Source organism: Peromyscus californicus, unplaced genomic scaffold, assembly GCF_007827085.1.
Source record: "Peromyscus californicus insignis strain IS unplaced genomic scaffold, ASM782708v3 Scaffold_9__1_contigs__length_137607984, whole genome shotgun sequence".
In the NCBI taxonomy this organism is placed as follows: Eukaryota; Metazoa; Chordata; class Mammalia; order Rodentia; family Cricetidae; genus Peromyscus; species Peromyscus californicus.
Genome location: NW_026294617.1, coordinates 82946909 through 82966235, shown reverse-complemented (window position 1 = coordinate 82966235; position 19327 = coordinate 82946909). Strand labels below are relative to the sequence as shown.

Genomic DNA, 19327 nt, shown 5'->3' with positions numbered 1-19327 from the left:
CCCTGACACTACACACCTGTACCTGTTCCCTGGCACTACACACCTGCATCTGTTCCCTGGCACTACACACCTGCATCTGTTCCCTGGCACTACACACCTGCATCTGTTCCCTGGCACTACACACCTGCATCTGTTCCCTGGCACTACACACCTGCATCTGTTCCCTGACACTACACACCTGTACCTGTTCCCTGGCACTACACACCTGCATCTGTTCCCTGGCACTACACACCTGCATCTGTTCCCTGGCACTACACACCTGCATCTGTTCCCTGGCACTACACACCTGCATCTGTTCCCTGGCACTACACACCTGTACCTGTTCCCTGACACTACACACCTGCATCTGTTCCCTGGCACTCACCTGCATCTGTTCCCTGACACTACACACCTGCATCTGTTCCCTGACACTACACACCTGTACCTGTTCCCTGGCACTACACACCTGCATCTGTTCCCTGACACTACACACCTGCATCTGTTCCCTGGCACTACACACCTGTACCTGTTCCCTGACACTACACACCTGCATCTGTTCCCTGACACTACACACCTGCATCTGTTCCCTGACACTACACACCTGTACCTGTTCCCTGGCACTACACACCTGCATCTGTTCCCTGACACTACACACCTGCATCTGTTCCCTGACACTACACACCTGCATCTGTTCCCTGGCACTACACACCTGCATCTGTTCCCTGACACTACACACCTGTACCTGTTCCCTGACACTACACACCTGCATCTGTTCCCTGACACTACACACCTGTACCTGTTCCCTGGCACTACACACCTGTACCTGTTCCCTGACACTACACACCTGCATCTGTTCCCTGACACTACACACCTGCATCTGTTCCCTGGCACTACACACCTGTACCTGTTCCCTGACACTACACACCTGCATCTGTTCCCTGGCACTACACACCTGCATCTGCTCCCTGACACTACACACCTGCATCTGTTCCCTGGCACTACACACCTGTACCTGTTCCCTGGCACTACACACCTGCATCTGTTCCCTGACACTACACACCTGCATCTGTTCCCTGACACTACACACCTGTACCTGTTCCCTGACACTACACACCTGCATCTGTTCCCTGACACTACACACCTGCATCTGTTCCCTGGCACTACACACCTGTACCTGTTCCCTGGCACTACACACCTGCATCTGTTCCCTGACACTACACACCTGCATCTGTTCCCTGACACTACACACCTGCATCTGTTCCCTGGCACTACACACCTGCATCTGTTCCCTGGCACTACACACCTGTACCTGTTCCCTGGCACTACACACCTGCATCTGTTCCCTGACACTACACACCTGCATCTGTTCCCTGACACTACACACCTGCATCTGTTCCCTGGCACTACACACCTGTACCTGTTCCCTGACACTACACACCTGCATCTGTTCCCTGGCACTACACACCTGCATCTGTTCCCTGACACTACACACCTGCATCTGTTCCCTGGCACTACACACCTGCATCTGTTCCCTGGCACTACACACCTGCATCTGTTCCCTGGCACTACACACCTGCATCTGTTCCCTGGCACTACACACCTGCATCTGTTCCCTGGCACTACACACCTGCATCTGTTCCCTGACACTACACACCTGCATCTGTTCCCTGGCACTACACACCTGCATCTGTTCCCTGGCACTACACACCTGCATCTGTTCCCTGGCACTACACACCTGCATCTGTTCCCTGGCACTACACACCTGCATCTGTTCCCTGGCACTACACACCTGCATCTGTTCCCTGACACTACACACCTGCATCTGTTCCCTGACACTACACACCTGCATCTGTTCCCTGACACTACACACCTGCATCTGTTCCCTGACACTACACACCTGCATCTGTTCCCTGACATACACACCTGTACCTGTTCCCTGACACTACACACCTGCATCTGTTCCCTGACACTACACACCTGCATCTGTTCCCTGACACTACACACCTGCATCTGTTCCCTGACACTACACACCTGCATCTGTTCCCTGACACTACACACCTGTACCTGTTCCCTGACACTACACACCTGCATCTGTTCCCTGACACTACACACCTGCATCTGTTCCCTGACACTACACACCTGCATCTGTTCCCTGACACTACACACCTGCATCTGTTCCCTGACACTACACACCTGCATCTGTTCCCTGACACTACACACCTGTACCTGTTCCCTGACACTACACACCTGCATCTGTTCCCTGACACTACACACCTGCATCTGTTCCTTGACACTACATACCTGTACCTGTTCCCTGACACTACACACCTGCATCTGTTCCCTGACACTACACACCTGCATCTGTTCCCTGACACTACACACCTGCATCTGTTCCCTGACACTACACACCTGCATCTGTTCCCTGACACTACACACCTGCATCTGTTCCCTGACACTACACACCTGTACCTGTTCCCTGACACTACACACCTGCATCTGTTCCCTGACACTACACACCTGCATCTGTTCCCTGACACTACACACCTGCATCTGTTCCCTGACACTACATACCTGTACCTGTTCCCTGACACTACACACCTGTACCTGTTCCCTGACACTACACACCTGCATCTGTTCCCTGACACTACACACCTGCATCTGTTCCCTGACACTACACACCTGCATCTGTTCCCTGACACTACACACCTGTACCTGTTCCCTGACACTACACACCTGCATCTGTTCCCTGACACTACACACCTGCATCTGTTCCCTGACACTACACACCTGCATCTGTTCCCTGATACTATATACCTCCACCTGGCTGTGCATTTTGTCTTTAAGAATGCCACTGAGCTAGAGAGTAGAGGATAGCTCCCTTCTATTTAGATACTTTGCACCTGACTGAGCGATCACCAGGTTACTTCAGTCAAGCTCTGAGAGTTTTACAATGTCAATAGGTCAGTTACACTCCTGTCAGCCAGTCACTAGGTGGAGGGCACTGCCATTATTTTGCTCCCTCAGGAGGATCTTCTTACTGACAAGAAAGCTTCAAGGAAAACTCTAAATTCATATTAGCCAGGAGGCATTCTTTGAATGATCCCACCTGACATTTATGTGATATGTTAGATTAAAAGTTACTGATCTGGGGGAACTGCAGTTTGGTATGTAAAATGAAAAAAAAAATTTTAAATAAATTTAGGGGGCTGGAGAGATGGCTCAGAGGTTAAGAGCACTGACTGCTCTTCCAGAGGTCCTGAGTTCAATTCCCAGCAACCACATCGTGGCTCACAACCATTTGTAGTGAGATCTGGTGCCCTCTTCTGGCCGGCAGTCATACATGCTGTATACATAATAAATAAATAAATAAATAAATAAATAAATAAATAAATAAATAAATAAATAAATACTTTTGAAAAAGTCACTGATCTGTGCCATTTAAACACTAAATAGGTAATTTAAATTTTTGTACTCTTAAGATATAAAAATAATATAAAAAGCTATGAAAGTAAATGCTATTAACATGGAAAAACTAGACAGAGCTATTTTGCTAATTTTGAATCCTCTTATTATGTCTCAAAGCCCATTGCTGAGTATAAGTTCCCAGGACTGATGAGTGCTTTAAATGAATGATTTAAATGAAAAACAAAATAAAACAGTGGCATAAATATTTAATTATCCATTTAACTACTAAGTATTATTAGCATTCTTCATTAGTACTCTTTATTTTAAAAAGAACGTCTAAGACACTTTTATGTAAAACCATAATTTACACTTTCAAAAGCAAAATACAGATGTCAGTGGACACTGCAAATCTTATCTCTAGTATTCAAGATAGGAATGGAGACTACCAGTGTTCCTAATCTATGAGCAGATAAAAGGAAATACAAAATTAGTTGCCTGTGTTTCCTTTAAAACAAATTTATTTTTCCAACTTACTCATTGTTTAACTCTAACGCTTGATAGGCTGCTTTGATTCGAGCTGGAGGATTTCTTTCCCTCCATGCCTTCTGCATAACTGTGGGAAAAATATTTCAAAGAGTGGATGAGATGGTAAACATAAATAATCTTATGTAAAACGTATGAAGAATGAGCTAAAAGAGTAAACAAAGCTTTAAATATCATGTTTTTAAACATATGAAACTGGGTTACTAGCTCACATTTACATGAGAAATTTATATTAAATCTGGAAACTTTTCATATAATAAAAATATTCTATGATCTATTTTCATAACATATAAAGTACTTAACTGAATTAATCACATCATTTTTACACATGAACATTTATGTATCTCAGTACATGTCAAAACTGAGCTTGAGTGACGCTAGATTATAATAGACATGAAAGTTCTTCTTCCATCATTCTGAAAAGGGTCTATGGAACCACTAAAAAACACAAAAGCTAAAAAGTCTTTGTTTAATCAATAATTCAGTACAGGAAAAATGTGTAGATGTGTATTTTCTATGAATCCTGTGAAGGAATTCTATGAAAACTGGGAAGGAAGACTGAGTTAATTTAGAATACAGCACATCTCTGGAAAACCTCAGCTTTATCAAAATTCAACAGTAACCTGAGTTAGGATTTCTCTGGAATAATGGGATGGCTTTGCTACCATTTACTGAACCAAAATGAGGATATCACATTAGTTTATGTCTCCTAAAAGCTAAATACACACACACACACACACACACACACACACACACACACACACACACACAGAGCAGATTCTTGGAATTACCTGGCTTACTTTACATTTGATAAGAAAAATGGAGAACGTATGAATGTTGACTTTGGAACAAGACCTACAACTGTCCAGAAAGAATAACGTGGAAAATGTTTGAGTTTTCCTTTGGAAACAAAATATTAGTCTTGGCTCAGAAAATGAGACAATATATTCCACATGTGTAACAAAAATACATTTTTCATATCAAACATGTCACCAGCTAGCTGACAGCTAATGCTTCCTGAATTTGACAAACTGATGCAAGCCAGCACTGCCTGATTCTAACCAGGTAAAGAACATCGATCTGGCCGGGCGGTGGTGGCGCACGCCTTTAATCCCAACACTCGGGAGGCAGAGCCAGGTGGATCTCTGTGAGTTCGAGGCCAGCCTGGGCTACCAAGTGAGTTCCAGGAAAAGGCGCAAAGCTACACAGGGAAACCCTGTCTCGAAAAACCAAAAAAAAAAGAACATCGATCTGCCACAACACTAAAACAGATCATAGAAACAGACTATGATATTAGGCTTGTAAACCTTTGATGATGGGACTCTCTTCTATAAACTGTATGGTATTTACAGGCCAAAATTGAATGCTGAATCTTTACCAGCATTTGAGGTGATTATACAATATCCTAGTATATAATCATAATTTATTCTCTTCCAATGAAAAGTTATTTCCAGTGCTTTCCTACTATAAAAGCATTGTAGACTATGCATAAGTTTATAACCTGAGACAGTGAGATCTTGGAAGGTGGAAGCAGGAGGATCCAGAGTTCAAGGCCATCTTTAGCTATGCAGAGAGTTTGAGGCCTACCTGGGCTACATGAAACTATTTCAAAAACAAAAAATAGCAACAGAAAAACCATTGTGATAACAATCATTCAGCCAGTATGGTAGTGAAAAGCTGTTATCTAGCATTCAGGAGGCTGAGGCAGGAGGATCACGATGAATTTGAGGCCAGCCAGGACTATATAGCAAGTACCAGGTTAGCCAGAGCTACAGAGCAAGACCCTGACTTAAACAAACAAGCAAAAATGACTGGGAATAAAGTTTGATAGTTAAAAAAAAATCATCTAGTATGTGTGAGGTCTTATGCTTAGTTCTCAGTACAAAACATCCTCAATACAAAACAAAAACACAAAACAAACAAAAAATAATCTTTCAGATTCTGTCTTTGAATAGTTGACCAAATATTTCTTTGTTTAAAATTGGTACAGTCTTTAAAGGATTTTGGATATATACCCTCAAATTCCACTCAATAAAATTATTAATTTGTACTTTGAGCCAGCACAGGAAAGTGACCATTTCCCCAATTTCTTACCCTTCAAACCAGGTTAAGCATCTCTATACAAAACTCCAAAATAGAAAACATGAAACCAAGAGTGGAAAAATCAACACCTGACCTCATGGGATAGGTTGCAGTCCAAACCCAGGCACAATAAGAGGGGTATGGTGGCATATATCCGTAATCCTAGAACTTGGGCAGTAGAGGCAGGAGCTCAAGGCCAGTGTTGGCTACTTAAGGAGATAAAGGCAGACTGGGCTATATAAACCCCTATCCCTAAAATCAATAACAAAACAAGATGAAAGAAATTACTTTCCACCTATGTGTATAAGATATATATGAAACAAGAATTCTGAGTTCAGACTTAAGTCCCATTCTCAAGATATATTATTGTGTATATACAAATATCTCAAATATTAAAGAAAATCTAAAAGATATTCTAGTTTGCTAGCATTTCAGAGAAGGGCTACTCAGTCTGTATTATCAATCTTGGTTAATTTAACACATGAAGACAATATCATTTGTAATTTCTCATTTCTACTGTTTCTTTTTGTTTTGTTTTGTTTTTGTTTTTTGAGACAAGGTTTCTCTGTGCATCCTCAGCTGTCCTGGAACTAGCTCTGAAGACAAAGCTGGCCTCACAGATCAACCTGACTCTGCCTCCTGAGTGCTGGGATTAAAGGTGTGCGCCACCACCGCCTGGCACTTTTTATTTCTAATGAGTCTATGTAATGCATCTGTAAGCAATTTTTTTTATTCTTGTGTTTTCAAATCCTCTATCATTCCTGCCTTTCAAGATTGCTCTTCACAACCAAGGTATTCCTAAATCTAAAGTAAAAGGAGAAAATACAAGCTTAAAAAAATGAATTAAAAGCCGGGCGGTGGTGGCGCACGCCTTTAATCCCAGCACTCGGGAGGCAGAGCCAGGCGGATCTCTGTGAGTTCGAGGCCAGCCTGGTCTCCAAAGCAAGTTCCAGGAAAGGCGCAAAGCTACACAGAGAAACCCTGACCAAAAAAAAAAAAAAAAAAAAAAAAAAAAAAAAAAAAAAAAATGAATTAAAGGCCCAGGCAGTGGTGGTGCATGTCTTTAATCCCTACACTTGGAAGGAGGCAGAGGCGGGTGGATCTCTGTGAGTTTGAGGCCAGACTGGTCTACACAGTGAGTTCCAGGACAGCCAAGGCTATTACACAGAGAAACCCTGTTTCAAAAAGAAAAAAAAGAAAAAGAAAAAGACAAAAAAAAAAAACCAAAAACCCAAGGCCTAAGAATAATTTAAATCAAAATACTGACTTATTATTCAATACTTCTAAGAGCTCATGGTAGGCTTAAAATAATTAAAACACACACAAAAAAATTTCACTCAGATTTATCTATTTTTCAATTAACATTTGCAATATTCTAATAAGCACAAAAGAGAACTGCACCTATCTGTGGGTCAAAGACTGCGATGTAAATGTCTACAAAGTCCCAGAAGGAACAAAGTACTAAGAGCACACACACTGTGTGAGCAGCAGAACAGCTGCTCATCCCTAGCTGACCACAGCTAGTGGACACATAGGTCCACTCCCATATTTTCCAACTTCCATTAAGGTATCAAGCTGGACATTAGTGGGAAATTTCTTGGGGGTTTTGGCTGTTTAGTATTTTGTTTTGCTCTCTGAGACAGGGTCATCCAGTATTGCCCAGTACTCTGTCATCCTCCTACCTCAACCTCTTTAGCAGCTGGGACAACAGATATATACAGCTCAGCTAACATCCTGATTTCTAAATGTTCAAAGTGAAAACATATCATTCAAAGCACACTGCTACCCAGCTCTTGAGGGCATGTTTATTCTCAGACTTAAACCAACAAATCAGTCAGATGAGAGCAAAATCTACTAATATAATGACTACTGATGACAATAAGTCAAGGGAAACGTCCCACATATCACTTGTGCATATTTGTCTTTTTTACTATCAAAAGCTATACTGATGGAAATCATTGCCTTTATATCAGTGTCTGAAAGGATTGAAACAAAACTGACAGTTCATTCTGAATTCTCACTCAACAAAGTCTACCTGTGAGTTCAGTATTTAACTAGATTATACACACTTCTAGAAGTACATAAAACTGTAAGGACCAAAATGATGCATGTGGTCGTAAGAAAAATTGATGTCAAAAGCCTCAGTTTATTAAAATTCACATGACTCCTCTATAACTGATTGACCTGAAGAATGCTCCTCTGACTACTCTATTCATCCTTTCCTACCTAACCATAATTACTAACCCCTCTCCTTAGAGGTGTGCTCCTTTCTAGCTCACAGAAGAAAGGCTTGCCTCTTAGCCACTCCAAATCTTCCTAGATTCAGTGTGCACGAACTGCTCAAAACCTCTAGGTGTCAATAGAACAATGCAGTTTAGATTTGGAGCAGTCAGTTTGGGAGATAGCGGTACTAACTTGTTTTTTTGTTTTTGAGGTAAAGTTAAAATTCTTCTGCCTCAGCCTTCCAAGTATTAGGGTTACAGGCATGAACCATCAAGCCTGGATGAGGACAGTCACCCTAAAACAAGGCACCTGAAAATAAGGATTCCTGCCTTTTACTTCTTTCTTTGAGCAGTAGAACTTAGGAGTGAGGAACAATATTATTCCACATGGGAAATGTAGCTTTCTTGGTAGAATGCCTGCCTAGAATGCACAAAGCCCTGGATTCAACTCCAGCACCACATGGACTGGGTATAATCCTAGCACCCAGGTAAAGGCAGAAAGATCAGAAATTCAAGGACACCATCAGTATACAGGGAATTTGAAGCCACCAGCCTGAGCTACATGAGGATCTTTCAAAAATGAATGCTAAATAAATAGAATATTTGGCTCCTAAATGCTTTTAATTAAGGAGTGATAACCATTTTTATTAGTACCCCTCCCCAATTATTTAAAAAAGTGAACTACTCCTATGGAAGGTCCTTACAGGAAGTCAGAGTGTACTGGCAAGGAATAATAAAAGCAGTGGCGCTTCAGTCTGGCAAGGGACAAGCAGTAGGCAAAGCTCAAAATTTCATCTTTCTTCTCAGTATCTTAATACAGAGCTGGGTATCACAGTCTTATAACCCCGCAGAGGCAACAAGACCACGAGTTTAAGGACAACTTGGGCTATAGAGGAGACCCTACCTCACAAAACAAGCAAAAATCTGATACATAAGAGAAACAGTCATGATGAAGATGCTGACATATCTATCTGAACTGAAAAATGGAGAATGGAGTCAGATTTCTCTGTCAATATGATTTGATTGACCGGATTGACAATGAAGACACCCAATTAGGACTTAAAGGGCATATTTTGAGGAGAGAAAAAAATAGCTAAGTATATAGCTGTTAAAGATTTGACAAGAATATAATTAAAATACATCACAACAGTGAGGTGTGGTGGCACATCCCTTTAATCCCAGTACTTGGGAGGCAGAGACAGGAGGATCTCTGTGTGTTCAAGGCCAGCTTGTTCTACATATTGAGTTCTAGGACAGCCAGAACTACATAGTGAGACCTGTCTCAAAAACCAAAATAAACAGACAGACAGACAGACAGGTAGAAGATAGATAGATAGATAGATAGATAGATAGATAGATAGATAGATAGATAGATAGGAGATAGATGAATAAAAGAAGAAGCAATACATCACAGCATTCAAAATCTCATGGCCAAATGTAAAATAATTTTATATGAAACGGACATCGCGGGAGAGTTGCAAGAGTAGTAAAAGACCTTCAAGCATAACGTAATTATAAAATCACATAAAGCTATAGAAGAGATAAGACCTCAAGAAGAAAGAAACTTCCACTGGCATATACTTGCAATTTCAAGCATGTGGGAGGCTGAGGCAGGAGGTTCTCCAATGTGAGTCAATCTAGACTATATAACAAGACCCATTCTCAAAAACAAAAACAAAAAAGACTTATAAGGCTTACTACTGTTAAAGAGTGTTTGTTCCTATAGTTTTCAATGGAAAATGGTCGTTATCAAATTCTTAGATGCAGTTCAGTGATAAAATATGTGCTTGGCATGCAAGCATCTACCCTGACAGGCACACACAGTAAAACCTTCTGATTTTCATGGCCTACATTTTCATTATTCCCTATATTATATTCAAATAAAGGGAATAATGGTTTATTTTTTTAATGTCTATATTTTCTAATATAACAAAAATTATATTCTCTGCAATTATTTAACCTTCTGATTTGAAACTTTAAAATGTGTGAAAAGGTACACAGATTTTCAAAATTCTTTGGGGAACTGTTCGAACAGAAATGTTCTGAAGAGCCATCAGAGCTGTCCAAGAAGCTCGGGGATATTTGCAATTCAGTCTGTGAGAGGGAGAAATAAGATAACATTTGATTTCTACAGACACCTCAGCTCCTAACACTGTGCTGATGGTCTACTGCAGTTTTCCTTAACACACATACTTTTGCTGTGACCATAAACAGTAAGATTCATACATAAAGCAATTTTCTCCTACATTTGCAATTAGCCTAACTTGTAAATTTGTCAAAGAGCCTTGATTTTCTCACTGCCACCAATCCTTACCATATTTTACTCAGCAACAATGTGACACAGTGAGCTCACTTCACTGCTAAGGAATTGGCTTTTTCAGACCCTCACTGCTGATTCTCTTCTCTCAATGCAGCTAGCTGAAGCAGGAGTGGTGGAGTGGTCAAGAGCCATAACCGAGTTTGACATCCACCTTTATCATTTATCAGTGGTGAATGGCACGTGACTTGACCTCCGTTTGCTTCAGTTCCTATTTGTTTGTTTGGGTTTCAAACAGTCTCACACTGTATGTAGCCCAGGCTAACCTAGAACTATATAGCCCAGGCTGATCTTGAACTTCAGGCAATCCTCCTGCTTAAGCCTCCAGAGTGCTAGGATTATAGTCATAAACCATCACATTAAACTTAGTTTCTTCTTTTTTTTTTTCTTTTTTAAGATTTATTTATTATGTATACAATGTTCTGCCTGCATGTATGCTTATAGGCCAAAAGAGGGCATTAGATCTCATTATGGATGGTTGTGAGCCACCATGTGGTTGCTGGGAATTGAACTCAGGACCCCTGGAAGAGCAGCCAGCGCTCTTAACCATTGAACCATCTCTCCAGCCCTAGTCCTTCTTTTTAAGAGGGGGGCTGGTAATAGTTCTTATCTCATAGAGTGACTGGGAGAATCAAATTAGTACACATGCAGTCCATGTGTTAATTATTATTAATGAAATTACTTACATGTGTAATACAAATACCATCCCTCCATCTATTCAAAATTGCATGAAAGAGTATATAGCATGTACTATATTATAGGAGCTTCCAGAGAAGACATCTTAAAGAATGTGACTGGTGAGTCATCATACAGATACAGCAAAGGCATTCAAAGTAGAGGACACTGGGGAAAATAGCCCTGTCTTTAGGTTACACATTCCTTCTGCCACTTCCTGGTGCTAACTCTCAGACCCAGAGCTTCATAAATGCTGCGAAAGGCCCTGCCACTCAGCTGTATCCCAGGCCCTTATAATACTCTATTCGGTAGGGAACAGCTTAGAGAGGCCTATAAACTATCACTTTACATGAATCTTCATTTTTGACTAGAACAAAATATACCCTATGTTTCTTCTACATATCATTCCCCAACGTTCATAATCTGTCTTTCTCTCTCTCTCTCTGTCTCTGTCTCTCTGTCTCTCTCTTTGTGTGTGTGTGTGTGTGTGTGTGTGTGTGTGTGTGTGTGTGTGTGTCTAGAGGTAGGAGAATAATCTTGGATGTTGGTTCTCACCTTCCGCGTTGTTTGTGATAGGGTCTAGTTATTCTAGCTGGCTCTTGAACTTCTGTGGATTCTCCTATCTTTTGTCTCCCCATCAAAGCACAGGGATTATAGGCCTGTGTAGTACTGTGTCCAGCTGTACACAGGTTCTAGAGATCTGAACTCCTGTCATCAGACTTGCACAGAGAGCACTTTACCCACTAGTCTATCTCCCCAGTCGCTGCTCTGTCAGGTCATTGTTTCCCAGACCAAATCAATGTATACTATTTTCTGCTATATTTAATCTGAAAATATTTTTGGTTTATTTATTCATTCATTCATTCATTCATTTTCTTGGTTTTTCAAGACAGGGTTTCTCTGTGTAGCCCTGGCTGTCCTGGAACTAGCACTGTAGACCAGGTTGGTCTCGAACCAGAGATCCACCTGCCTCTGCTTCCCTAGTGCTGTGATTAAAGGCATGTGTCATCACCGCCTAGCTCTGAAATTGTTTTAAGTAATTTTTTAAAAAAAGCATAAAACATTTAAAATTATTTTTTTCTTTGTTTGTTTTTTTGACACAGGGTTTCTCTGTGTAGCTTTGGAGCCTGTCCTGGAACTTGCTCTGTAGACCAGGCTGGCTTCGAACTCACAGAGATCTGCCTGCCTTTGCCTCCTGAGTGCTGGGATTAAAGGTGTGCACCATCACCCAGCTAAAACATTTAAAATTCTTATAAAAGTAGTACATTAGCTTAGTTTATAATCATAATTCACTTTAATCTGAATTTCTTATCTAAAATGTAAATAACTGCAAGCCAAGTAACTATATATTATAATAAATAGCTTGAGAAACCACATGAAATCATTTTCACAATCACTGTCTGTAGCATGAACAGATACAATACATACCTGTGTCTGAAGGACGTAAAAAGTCTGTTTCACAGGTGAAAAAGGTCTGGTGATCCTGGGCAGACAAGTTCATGTCATAGTAAGTAAGTGGCTCTTTACCAGTCACCCAAGTGTATCTGTAGCAAACACAAGATGTTTTAATTGCTACAACAGACACTTAAGTTCCAAAAATAAGTGACTACAAGTTCTATTTCAGGGTGTTTTCAAAGCTTATTATAGCAATAAGAGGTAAAAAAGTACTACTCTATGGTTCAATAATAAAACATTAAAAAAAATTGTTCATCCTGTCATGATGGCTCATGCCTATGAGTTTGAGGCCAGCTTGAGCCACATAGTGAATTTCAAGATAGCCTCAGTTACAGAATGGAACCTGTCTCAAAAACAGAACAAACTAATAAATTATTCAGTAAAATATTCTAAAAACTAGATACTAAGCATAAATGTTTTTAATAGTAAAAAATTTCTCAAAAAGATTTATATGAAATGGGTACTATATAACATGGCTACAGGAGACCTTGTTTTAAAAGACAAGCAAAGGCTGGGCATGGTGGTGCATAACTTTAATACCAGCACTAGGGAGGCAGAAATAAGCTTATTACTGTAAGTTCGAGGGCAGCCTGGTGTACATATTGAGCTACAGAACAGTCAGGGGTATGTAGAGAGACCATGTCTCAAAACAACGATGGGGAGTAGGACTATGAAATGCTGTCTTAAGGGTATGACAAGGCCATGGCACTCATGAACTCAAACTACAGTTGCCTGCATAAGACTGAGCCAATAAACGTTCAGTCATAGATGGGAGAGGGGCTCATGGGCCTTCCCTGTCCTGGGGAGCTAATGGTAGTCAAGGGCCAATGGAGGAGTGGAAGCCATTGTCTTCAGTGATAGCTGCTGGTGACTTCCTCATGCTCCAGTGGTTAAATACAGTGGGTCACAAAAGAAAAACACATGGAAGTAGAATTGAGACTTGGTGGGAGGAAGAGGAGATTGGTGAGAGTGGGAAGAGGATAAGAGAAGATGGAGGGATGAGTGTGACCAGAATATATCATAAGTACACATGAAAATGTTAAAGAATAAATTTTAAAGAGCTGTTACTTCCTCCCCCGCCCACCCCTGGAGCTGAGGACCAAACCCAGGGCTGAGCTAAATCCCCAACCCCATGTTACTTCCTTTTATATTCAAAAAAGTAAATACAGTTAAGAAAATATCTACTCTTGAGCTAATCATTCACTTTAATATTGTCAGTATCTCCAGTTAGAAGAAGCTGTAGTATATTTATAAAGAAAGTATTCCATAGTACTTTTACTCTAAGACCAATATCATACTTACACTGAAAAGCAAAATGTCTTACCTCCTATATTCTGCTCCTCTAAAGAGGTTTAAAGGGTTTCTCCAGACCTTGCATTCTGAAAAACAAGAGTAAAAGTTAGTTTAATCAAATGCAGGTAATCTTCACTCACCAACCCTTACTGTTGATCCTGTGCTCTAAATACAGTGTCAGCCACAGACACCCAAATATGAAAGAGGTATGTGTCACCCTTGCTCTCTGGAAGCACAGAATCAAATCTAGTTACTGCTGTATTTCTGTTTCAGTGGCATTTTGTTGATAATTCAGTTACAACTCTTACTGTATAACCATGTAATTACAGTTGCTTTTCAGTTTCCTTTCTAAAACAGGATCTACTAAAACTTCATCCACTCTCATATTCCTAGATCCTATCACAGCTTCTGGAACTGACTTGCATAGCATGAGAATTAGTCATAGAAACAACCACCTGAACTATGTGACATGTAGAGATGTTTTATCCCAAGACCAAAAAAAAAAAAAAAAGGTCAATCACAGAAGACTTTACAGAGGAAGTAACATTTGAACTGACATTAAAAGCCTCAAAGAGTAGGTTTGCAGATGCAGACCATCCAAGCTGAGAAAGTACAAAGTTATACATTGGGCCTAGAGAGATGACGGCTCAGTGTGTAAAGTGTTTGCTGCACGAGCATGAGGACCTGAGTGGATCCCTAGGACCCAATAAGAGCCAGATGAGGCAGCGCACCTCTGTAATCCCATGCTAGGAAAGTGAAGACAGGCACATTCTGGAGGCTTGGTAGCAAAATGATGAGCTCCAGGTACATCATGAGACCCTGTCTCAAAAAATAATGTTTGGGACACTGGAGAGATGACTTGGCACTTGTTGCTCTTTCAGAGAACCCTGGTTTGGTTCTCAAAACCCATGTGGTGACTGACAACCATTTATAACTCCATTTTCAGGGGATCTAATGACTTCTTACGATCTCCTTGGGCACCAGGCACACACATGATATATAGACATATATGCAGGCAAAACACTCATACACATAAAACAATATAAGTAAATATAAAAAATAAGATCTATAGGCTGTGATACAAGCACGTATGGGCACACACATGTACACACCTATGCATACACACACACACACACACACACACACACACACACACACACACAAAGAAACTACACAGCGGGTTTAGGCTAGCACACAGAGTAAAGGTTAGAAGAAAGACTACAACATAAAATAAGGAGAACTGGTCATGGAGGCTCACATCTGTAACCACAGCACTAGAAATGTCTATGTTTCTGACACACATCTCAAAACCCTCAGCCTCCAGACAGGCTTAGAGAGACAGTAGCCTCGTTGCTGTCTTAGAATAATCTCCCCTCTCTTCTTATAACAATCCTACTGGATTAAGAGTTTACCTTCGTGATGCCGTTTTACCTTTACCCTCATGTGGGTAACACAGAGTTCCTTCACACTCAGCTAAGGATGACTTTCAACTCCTGATCCTTCTGCCTCAATCTCTCACATGCTAGAATTACGAGTGTCTGACACTTTCTGCTTGGTGGTGCTGGGAATCGAACCAGGGCATGCTTGTGCATGCTAGGCACTTCTGAATAGAGTAGGATGAGTTAGGAGAAGTGAGGGCTTTTCTTTTTCCCACTGAACGGAAGGTAGATATGATGGCTAAAACCAGAACAAGTACCTTGAACCACAAGTTTAAAACTGCATCTGCTGGGCATTGTGGTACATCTCTTTAATCTCAGTACCCTGGAGGCAGAGGCAGAAGGATCTCTGTGAGTTTGAGACCAGCCTAGACTATAGGGAGAGTGCCAGGCCAGCCAGGGCTACATAGTGAAACTCTGTCTCAATAAGTAAACAAACAAACAAACAAATTGTGTCTGGAGATGACAGGCTATAAAATAGAAGGGGTCTGAGACCGATGATAACTGCTCTCTATACTAGCCATGGGTTACCTACATTTACAGGAAAGACAAAGTTGTTTCTGTGTTTTATTCTTCTTGGACTACTATGACAAAATACCACAAACTGAGTATCATAAGAACAACAGAATATTATCCCTTATAGTTTTGGAGGCTGGGAAATCCATGCTCAAGGTGCTGGAAGATTTAGTGTGTAGTAAAAACTCACTTTCTGGTTTGTGAATGGCATTCTCTTGTTATTTCCTCATAAAGTGACAGGAGTAGGTAGCTCTCTGGGGTCTCTTTCCTTAGGACACTAATTCTCTCCATGACAGTTCCACCTTCATGATGTGATCATCTCCCAAAGCCCCTGTCTCCTAACAGTACGTGAGAAGGGGGCATAAACACACAAACTACTGCCTTCTGTTGTTTAGAGACTGATCCTCTGCAAGTGAAATCAATCTTAATTACATAGCACTGAAAACACCAAAAAAGAAATCACCTGATAGATGGTGGTGTCTCAGGGTTTCACTTTCTCTGTTGCCGGCAGGAGAACCCGGCTCTGAAATGCTACTCTCTGTTCCTCCCATCAGTGGTCGCAAATGGCTTATAGACACTTGCTCAATAAAAGATGTGCCATGCTTATGGAAGTACCACCATTCAAATATCTATAACAAAGAGAAACATCTTTCATTTAAAATGCAATTCATAAATAGAAATTAAAGAGATGTTCCTACTCAATTCAGCACTTTAAATGCATAATCTCTCCTTGGGTGAGTGAGGGAATGAGCAGAAGAAAAAACCCAAATCCAAGATACCCTAAACACATATGCCACATAAAAGTAAAATACCAACTTATGGGTTTATCATAACGCTCAGACAAGCTTAGGCAACACTCCACACTCGTTAAAAGACATTAAAGAATAATAAGAGTGAGTAAGGCGTGATAGCACATACCTTTAATCCCAACTCTAGAAGACAAAGGCAAGAGGACCATAAATTCCAGAGCAGTACAGGCTACACAGTGGGAAGTTTCAATAAAGAAAGAAGAGTATCTAATCTACAATGTAACTCTTCGTGTGTTACTGTCGTTTGATTTTATCTGCAGCATAAGGAAAATCCACTTTAAAGCAATTAGTACTCAAGTAGGATCACACTTTCAAGGTGCATACCAAATCCACTGTTTACTGTGTATATTGGGCAAGTCAGTTAGTCTCTAACATCTCAGAGCCTCAGTTTCCCCACCTAGTAAATTTAACTAACAAGAATCCTAAGAAAGAGCTTTCTGAACCAAAAAGTATTGGTCTAATATTTAGCAATGCTATTATTATGGGTTGAGACAAATTCTTCTCCAGGTTGAGCTATTTAAAAATCAGGATATTTACTTCATTGTATTTCTGTGGCTTCTCATTCACAAATAGAAAAACTCTCTGTGTTTTGAGACCTTATCTCAAAGATTTATAAAAGGTCAAATAAATACTATGATTTCTACTAAAGCTGCAGAGCACCACCTACAGATGAGAAAAAAGAACAGGAAAAATGGCATAATAAATATTTCATACTTTTATCTGTAGCAGAATTTTCCCAAAGCATAAAATGAGAAACATTAGACCTTAGAGATGTTAATGAACAACATATTTTACAATATTTTTAAAATTAAAAGTAATATCTTACTGAAGCAAAAGATGAGTTAAAGTCAAATGGCATCCCTTACTGTGCAACTTCTCAGACTAACAGCCAAAACGCAGTAGATGCTCCCGGAGCCAAATCCCACATTACAGACGTCGACGTGTGATTATCTCATTTAGTTCCTACAGTCCTGTGAAATGAGTACTATCATTTTCCCATCTACAGAGATGAAGCTGGGGCTTAGAAGAAGTGAAGGCTAAATTCCATGTCATGTCATAGTCTGTTCAGAGATGCCTCAGCTGTTAAGAGCACTGACTGCCCTTCCAGAGGACCAGGGTTCAATTCCCAGCACCCACATGGTACTCACAACTATCTGTGGCTCTGGTTCTACCGAATCCAACACCATCCTCTGTAGGGACTGCACATACATGGAGTACAATCATACAGACAGGAAAAACATCCATATACACAAAAATAAATATTTTTTAAAGTTATAGTCTGCCCAATGCTGTCAAAATTAAAATGTTGCAAGATTTTATATAAAACTTGCATAATCAAGGGCTGGAAGTATAGTTCAATTGTAAAGTGCTTGCCTAAATTCCAGGCCCAGCATTGCATAAACTGGACATGATGGTGTATACTTGTACAGGAAAAGGAAGAGAACCAAGAGGTCAAGGCCACCCTGGACTACAGAATGAGTTCAAGTTAACTAGGTTATAAGAGAGCCTATTTCTAAAGTAAATAAATTCTGACACTCAGATTCTCTTGAAACCATTTGAAAAATTGAAAATTTTGGTAACAATAGTTGTAGAATAACCCATTTCATTAATTCCAGTATGAAAGATGGATATTTACCTATTTATGAATGTGTATGCACATGTGTGTGGAGGTCAGGCATCTCTCCAATCACTCTCTACCTTACTTCTCAGAAAAGGTCTCTCATTAACTCTGGAGCTCACTCATTTGGCTAGTTTAGCTGGCCAGCAAGCCCCAGGGACCCTCTGGTCTCTACCTCCTCAGTCCTGGGATTACAGGTATGCAATCATTCCCAACTTTCTATGTGAGTACTGGGGATCTGAACTCAGATCTTCATGTTTCCAAGGCAAGCATTTTGCTGACTAAGCCATCTCCCCAGTCCCTCATTCATTTTGAAATAATAATCTTCTTCTTCTTCTTCTTCTTCTTCTTCTTCTTCTTCTTCTTCTTCTTCTTCTTCTTCTTTTTTTTTTTTTGAGACAGGATTTCTCTGTGTAGCCCTTGTTGTCCTGGATCTCATTTTGTAGACCAGGCTGGCCTTTAATTCACTAAGATCCACCTGCCTCTGCCTCCAGAGTTCTGGGATTAAAGGCGTGCCCACTGCCCAGCTGAAATAATAATGTTCTAATCCTTCTCCACCAACCCTCCCCTGATTATAGTATACAGGTCTTTTTTTTAAAATTATTACATTTATGTGTGCATGCATGCATGTATAAGCGTGCAAGCACACATGAGTGGCAACCAGAGGACAACGTAGGCCGTCAGTCAGGCTTGGCAGCAAGCACCTTTACCTGCTGAGCCATCTGCCATCCCTGAATACAAATTTTTAAATGGAGTTGGGCATGGTAACTCATCCTTGTAATCCCAGCACAAAGGAGGTAGAGGCAGGAGAACCACCTTGGGTTCAAGGCCAGCTTAGGCTACATAATGAGACCCTGTCTCAAAAAGAAACCTAATATATAATCAATACTACCACATTAATAAAAGAAGAGAGGGAAGTGTGGTATTTCTCAAACTTGTTTCTCTAGGTAACTCTTTCTAAATATCAAACACATTTT

At 40.6% G+C, this 19327-nt stretch overlaps 1 protein-coding gene across 3 annotated transcripts in view; it reads right to left on the bottom strand.

Annotated features, from left to right (window-relative positions):
• St7l (suppression of tumorigenicity 7 like) overlaps positions 1-19327 on the bottom strand; it is a 71992-nt gene that overhangs the window by 49078 nt on the left and 3587 nt on the right. For all 3 annotated transcript variants that reach the window (XM_052731062.1, XM_052731063.1, XM_052731064.1), the window contains exons 3-6: positions 16387-16552; positions 14003-14057; positions 12652-12767; positions 3919-3997 (exon numbers count right to left, since the gene is read on the bottom strand). In XM_052731062.1, the coding sequence (XP_052587022.1) occupies positions 3919-3997; positions 12652-12767; positions 14003-14057; positions 16387-16552 (416 nt within the window). The remainder of the gene's footprint in view (positions 1-3918; positions 3998-12651; positions 12768-14002; positions 14058-16386; positions 16553-19327) is intronic.